General features: G+C 39.8%; 1 protein-coding gene across 1 annotated transcript in view; it reads left to right on the top strand.

The window, feature by feature from the left end:
* The first annotated feature begins 568 nt into the window (after positions 1-568).
* Positions 569-6,421, top strand: part of tec (tec protein tyrosine kinase) — a 16,124-nt gene continuing 10,271 nt past the window's right edge. Inside the window, exons 1-8 of the mRNA XM_016484850.1 lie at positions 569-641; positions 1,284-1,343; positions 1,960-2,169; positions 2,247-2,351; positions 2,449-2,530; positions 3,881-4,009; positions 5,234-5,280; positions 5,359-5,555. Coding sequence (XP_016340336.1) covers positions 2,032-2,169; positions 2,247-2,351; positions 2,449-2,530; positions 3,881-4,009; positions 5,234-5,280; positions 5,359-5,555 — 698 coding nt within the window. The 5' untranslated portion in view covers positions 569-641; positions 1,284-1,343; positions 1,960-2,031. The remainder of the gene's footprint in view (positions 642-1,283; positions 1,344-1,959; positions 2,170-2,246; positions 2,352-2,448; positions 2,531-3,880; positions 4,010-5,233; positions 5,281-5,358; positions 5,556-6,421) is intronic.

Below are 6,421 nucleotides of genomic sequence, written 5' to 3'. Positions count from 1 at the left end.
TGTGTGTGTGTGTGTGTGTGTGTGTGTGTGTGAGTGTGAGTGTGAGTGTGTGTGTGTGTGTAAGTGTGTGTGTGTGTGCACCTCACTTGACTTTGCTTGACATGACAAGATGATTGACGGGGCAACAGAGAGCTCCGTTAAAGACGTGATAGTTTATCTTAAAGCTTGTCTTCAACTGTCTGTCTACACACTCAAAAGTGTGTACTTGTTCTTCACCAAATGAGTACGTACTTTAAGGGCGTAATATAAACAGGCACATTGGGATTACAGCAAGAGATTACTGTACAAACGCCTGCACAACCTCCACATGTAACGACAAAGGGGAAGCACACACACACACACACGGGCACGAGCGACGATCCGTCTATCAGGAACTGTCACATTAACCCTACATCAGCTGTCAGATTAACTATTAAACTAAGGTGTTCAAAAACAACAAAACGTTGAAGAATCAGTTTTCATGAGCGCCACATATAAACACTAAGATGAATAAAAACAGACACGCGCGAGTCTTGACTTCCTTGATTCATGTTTCCTGATGATCACTCTCACACACACGCACTCACTCACTCATACACACACACACACACTCATACACACACACACACACACGTCTAGACGCGGAAAAACTGCACGCGGAGGTAAGAAATCTTAATGTTTATTGCTGATCGTAAAGATCTCGAGCGTCAAATAAAACATTTATTTCTCGATCTCTGCTGGAGTTTGAATGTAAAAGTGAAAGTTCAGATATGTGTGAACTGAGTTTATCTGCGGTTATTTGAGTTTCTGTTCAACAATCAGACAAAAACAAACAGACAGCGGCCGCTGAACGAAGCTCGTGATTTATGTTTATTCATATTAAATCTGAAGGTTTGTCATGTTACTGCTGTCGACGAAATCATATCATAATGTGTGATTTATTTGTTTAATGCTATATTGAAGTGAAGTCAGTGCTCTGTAATAAAATCTGTTTATATGAATATAATCATTATATTTAGTCATAACAGGTGAACTCATCACAGGTGTTTTGAAGGGTTAGGACTGAGAGCTGAACAATGCCCATTATGACCCTAAAAGTTAACTTTTGAGTGTTTGATCCTGACATTTAGACTGAAGTTCAAAGTGTAATGTGTGAAAGGTGTCTATATGTCCATGTGCTCTAGAGACCATCCTGAGGTTTGCATCTTTACAGCCAACATTTGTTGTGACTCAAAGATGGCCAATGTGGTTAAACCAAGCAAAATAAAAATAAAAAGTTGGTTTTGCAATACTAATATACACAGAGATAATCACGCAAAGGAAGTTTGTACAATTAAAAAGAGAAAGACGTCTATCAGATGTTTGTACACAGCAGATGCTTTCCAGATGAAGAGATCTTTACCAGACGTACCTGTGCTATCTGGGATGTAATACAAGCATAACACATAATAAAAATCAAGTGTCTTATGACCAGTGACAGTCTCCACTAGAGGCCTCACAAACTTCCAAGTCTGTCTGGACACACCAGAGATAACCAGCCTGAAATATAAAGCCTCATTAGAAGTGTTTTAGAAGTCAGAGTGAACAGCATCTGGCTGTGTTTGAACCGCTCTTCACAATAAGTAAAAAAGGATAGTTCACCCAAAAATGAAAGTTAGCTCATGATTTACTCACCCTCAAGCCATGGGACACTTTTTATGATGGATTTGTGCAGTTTATTTGACTATTGAATCTCAACACCCATTCACTGCCATTATAAAGCTCGGAAGAGCCAGGACGTTTTCTAACATAACTCCGATTGGATTCGTCTGAAAGAAGAAAGCCATACACGCCTCGGATGGCTCGAGGGTGAGTAAGATCTCATTGTTGCTAGTTTAAGCTGTCCAGCTGACACTTTTAGGCTTTGGGTTGTTAAAGAAGGATCTGGACTCAAATCAGTGAGGTAATAATTCATTATCAGGCGGTACGAGACGGACGAGCGTCAGCAGAAGATCTCAGCCGTGATTCTGTGCGTCTCTTTCTAAGGCCCATGGCAGTTCTGGGCGTTCAGAGATGAGTCTGACACCCATTCTTGAAGAAACGCTGATCAAACGTTCTCAGCAGAAGAAACGGACGTCTCCGCTCAACTATAAGGAGAGAGTGTTTGTGCTGACCAAGAGCAAGCTGACTTACTATGAGCTCCGAGCCGAGGTGAGCGAACGCAGCTGGAGACCACACGCATCAGCAGCGCTCAGCAGCGTGTTCACGTGTTCCTGCGTGTTTTACAGAAGAGGTTCAAGAAGGGTTCGGTGGATCTGCAGAGGATCAGGTGTGTGGAGATCGTGAAGAGCAGCACCACCATCATCCCCTGCCAGAACAAATATCCCTTCCAGGTCAGACGTAGTATGTACTTGCTCATTTACAATGAAAACCCCATCAGGAATCGTGCGGGACTGAACCGAATCTCGTTGTCTATCTCTCCATCTCCAGGTTGTTCATGATTCCATCATGCTGTATATTTTTGCTCCCAGTAATGAGAGTCGAAGCATTTGGGTCCAGAACCTCAAGGAAGGTCAGTGAGATTCTCATGATACACATATGTGACGCTGGAGCACAAATCCAGTCATAAGGGTCAATTTTGTGAAATTGAGATGTATGCATCAGCTGAAAGCTGAATAAATGAGCTTTCCATTGATGTATGGTTTGTTAGGATAGGACAATATTTGGCTGAGATACAACTATTTGAAAATCTGGAATCTGAGGGTGCAAAAAAATCTAAATATTGAGAAAATCATCTTTAAAGTTGTCCAAATGAAGTTCTTAGCAATGCATATTACTAATCAAAAATTAAGTTTTGATATATTTACGGTAGGAAATTTACTAAATATCTTCATGGAACATGATCTTTACTTCATATCCTAATGATTTTTGGCATAACAGAAAAATCTATAATTTTGACCCATACAATGTATTGTTGGCTATTGCTACAAATATACCCCAGCGACTTAACACTGCTTTTGTGCTGCAGGGACAGATTTCATTTAACTTCTGTTTTCTGGCTGATCACATGACCCTGCAACCAATACTTGTTTCTTACTAATTTGGGGTGCTGATTCAAAAAAAAAAAATGCATGTTTTGCTCTTTGAAGTCACACTTTCTCACTAAATACGATGCATTTTGTAGCACTTTTGCTTTCGACAAGCATTTGTGTGGCGAAGAACTCTTGTGATTTCACTTAATCAGCAGAAAAACACCACAAACACATGATTCCTGTCTGAATCTGATCAAGATTACAACCCTTTGTTCAGTTCTCAGCTCACATGCATTGACCGTTTCACACAACGACTAGCACTGATTTCTGCTTTCTCCACTCTTTTGCATATTGTAAAATACATTCTCAAAACGTTTGACATTTGACTGCTTTAGTTGTTTTAATAAGTGCATTAAAGCTGATAAATATATACATCATCTGAAAAATCTTCATTCTTATTTAGTTAAAAAAAATCTGTATAGTTTTTATTGATAGTCGTTTGGATGCATATACGGTATATTATGACTCTTCAACAGTGTGTCAGGAGTTCTCTGTGGAAGTGAGACTATTTCTTCAGTAGTTTCAGTGGTTTGGAGTGTATAAACTGTGTCATGTAAATGTGAAAGCTTACTGACATACATTACATACATGCTCATAATGGCCCACATCTACACCTGACATAAAACACAATTCAGCTGATTTGCTAAAAGGGCCTAATATTACCTAATTTGGTGATGCTGAGTATTTTTTTTGACTTGAGTGTTTTCTGCAAGATGCCTCACTGGGTTTTGAAGCGAGTTTAATCAGTTTATCTCTGAATGGCTGGTCCTCCGGTGTGTGTGTGGGTTGGGGTCGGGTCTGATGTGTTCCTGGTGTGTTTTGTCCTGCAGGGATCAAGAATAACGTTCAGATCGCAGCTAAGTTCCACCCTCAGTTCTGGCAGGAGGGCGAATGGCTGTGCTGCGGGCAGGTGGATAAACTCGCTCCGGGCTGCGAGGGATACAACCTGTTTGGAGACAGTAAGAGTCCTGCAATATGAACCAATTCAGCACAGTTCACACTGGATCGCTAAATGAATGCAGAATCAACATAAATACTTCATATTTTAATAACAAATAATATCTTGAAAATTATACATGTTTAGCTCATTTCTAAATGCATGTTAATGATCTTAATGTGAACGATTCATCCATGTATGTGTTTCATTTTTACTTTTTTTTTTTAATCAGAATGTCATAAGTGGATCTTCTCTCTAGTGTCATATGCAGGATTTCTCCAATCATTTAACAGTCTCAAACTCCGTCCCTTTATTATAATCCACAGCAAGCTCACATTAAGACCCGCCTCCATTTCTGAGAGCCACACCCACATCAGCATTATTATAGAAAACTAAAACTGAAACTAAAAATAAAAACAGAGAACTTTTCGATTCTTGAATTAAAATGTTAACTGAAATAAATATAATAATAATATATATATATATATATATATATATATATATATAAATATAATTCAGCCAGTTGCCAAGGCAACATTACTCGTTTTAATTTAGTTTAACCTGATGTGCAAAAATGACTAAACATTAAAACTGAAATGAAATACTATATAAATATAAAACTACAAATATTTACATATAAAAATATAACAAAAACAAACCTAAAATGACAAAAACCCAACAAAATTATAACTAAAATTAAAATGGAAAATATAAAAATAAAAACTAATTCAAAATACTAGTAAAAAAACATAATAATATCTCAACGATACTAAAATAACACTGGCCCACATCTCAACATCCAATCAGCAGCCGGTGCACAGAAACAAGTCCCGCCCTCATTCTTTGGTAAAGTCATGAAAAAATGAGTCACAACTTCCATTTTATTTCATCTTTAATCTTTTGAACGTTTTATGTATTTGGGTCTGCATGTAGAAGCATATTCAAACTCAAATTCAAATAATTTTGCTAGACACGTTACAGTAGTGAAAATCAATCTGCTGCTGGTTATTACGCCGATTCTTTACACTATATTACATTCGTTCAGCTTCACATTAAATATTCTCTAAATTTGCATATGCGCTTTCATATTGATGATGCGGGACGAGGTCATGTGACTAGTGAGAAGGTTTAGTGCTACCCACAGGAAGTAGCTAAAAAACCTTAGTGTTGCTTCAGGAAGTTGATGTTTTAAGAGGTTAAACAGCCCTCAGTCAATCACAGAAATGATTATTTCTCATCCTCACAGTTTCACGCAAACCTCTTCCTCCTGTTCCTGGAGACGAGAGCAGCACGGTGAGCTTCTGTCTGTGCATCACTGCATTCACACCTCAAACCATATGAACATGATTAATCAGTCTTTCTTCACCCAAGACACGCCGGCCCCCGCCGCCCCCCCCACCCGCAGGCGAGACGGCACAGGAAGAGGCGGACCCTCGAGAGGAAGTGGTCATCGCGCTGTATGACTTTGAGGGGCTGGAGCCGCATGATTTGACGCTGATGAAGGGCGAGGAGTACGTGATCCTGGAGAAGTGTGACATGAACTGGTACAAAGCGCGGAACAAACACGGGTGCGTCTGACGCTACGAATGAATGCCCTCGAGCCGAACCACAGGCCCAACCCGCCACCAGCTGCTCTGATATCAGCTTTCTGTGTCAGCAAACAGCTATCCGGTGGACTTTCTGTGAAATTAATATTCAGATCATCTCAGATGTAGATGAGTGTGTTTCTTCATCAGGTTTGTAGAAGTGTAGCATTGCATCAGTGTCTCAGCAATGGATGCTCTGCAGTGAATGGGTGCCGTCAGAATAAGAGTACAAACAGCTGATAAAAACATCACAATAATCCACAAGTAATCCACAGCACTCCAGTCCATCAGTTAACATCTGGAGAAGACAAAAGCTGAGACAAATCCAGCATTAAGACAGATAGATAGACAGATAGATAGAGTCAGATGACAGATAGATAGATAGATACGAGTCTATAATCCATAATAACGCTTCCTCCAGTGAAAAAGTGTTCTGGTGTGAATCAGGAGAGAAATCTGCACAGATCAAGCAGCGTTTAAACAGCTCTAAACTAATATGTGGCTGGATTTTGACGTGAGAGACAACAGCAGATGCACTTTTTCACTGGAGGAAGGTACCTTAAATATTTGCAATACAAAGTTATTCAGGAAAACGCCTCACGGTCCATGGTTCACGGTCTCTTTCAAATGCTCAAATATGAGCAAATATAGCGGATGTGAATTCATAAACAGCACTGCTTTCGTTGTCAGGCCATCATCTGAGGATAAACACCTGGAGATGAAGTGAGGAGACGTCCTGGGCGCTCACAGACGTTAAAGAGAGACATACTGTAAGACGTCGAGACGTTCTCCGTTCTCCGACGTGACGTTCCTCCGAAACCCATTAAAGAGATGAAGTCGTCTACTGT

This window comes from Sinocyclocheilus anshuiensis, unplaced genomic scaffold (assembly GCF_001515605.1).
Source record: "Sinocyclocheilus anshuiensis isolate Anshui unplaced genomic scaffold, SAMN03320099.WGS_v1.1 scaffold1689, whole genome shotgun sequence".
Lineage (NCBI taxonomy): Eukaryota > Metazoa > Chordata > Actinopteri > Cypriniformes > Cyprinidae > Sinocyclocheilus > Sinocyclocheilus anshuiensis.
This window is presented reverse-complemented; position numbering and strand designations above follow the sequence as displayed.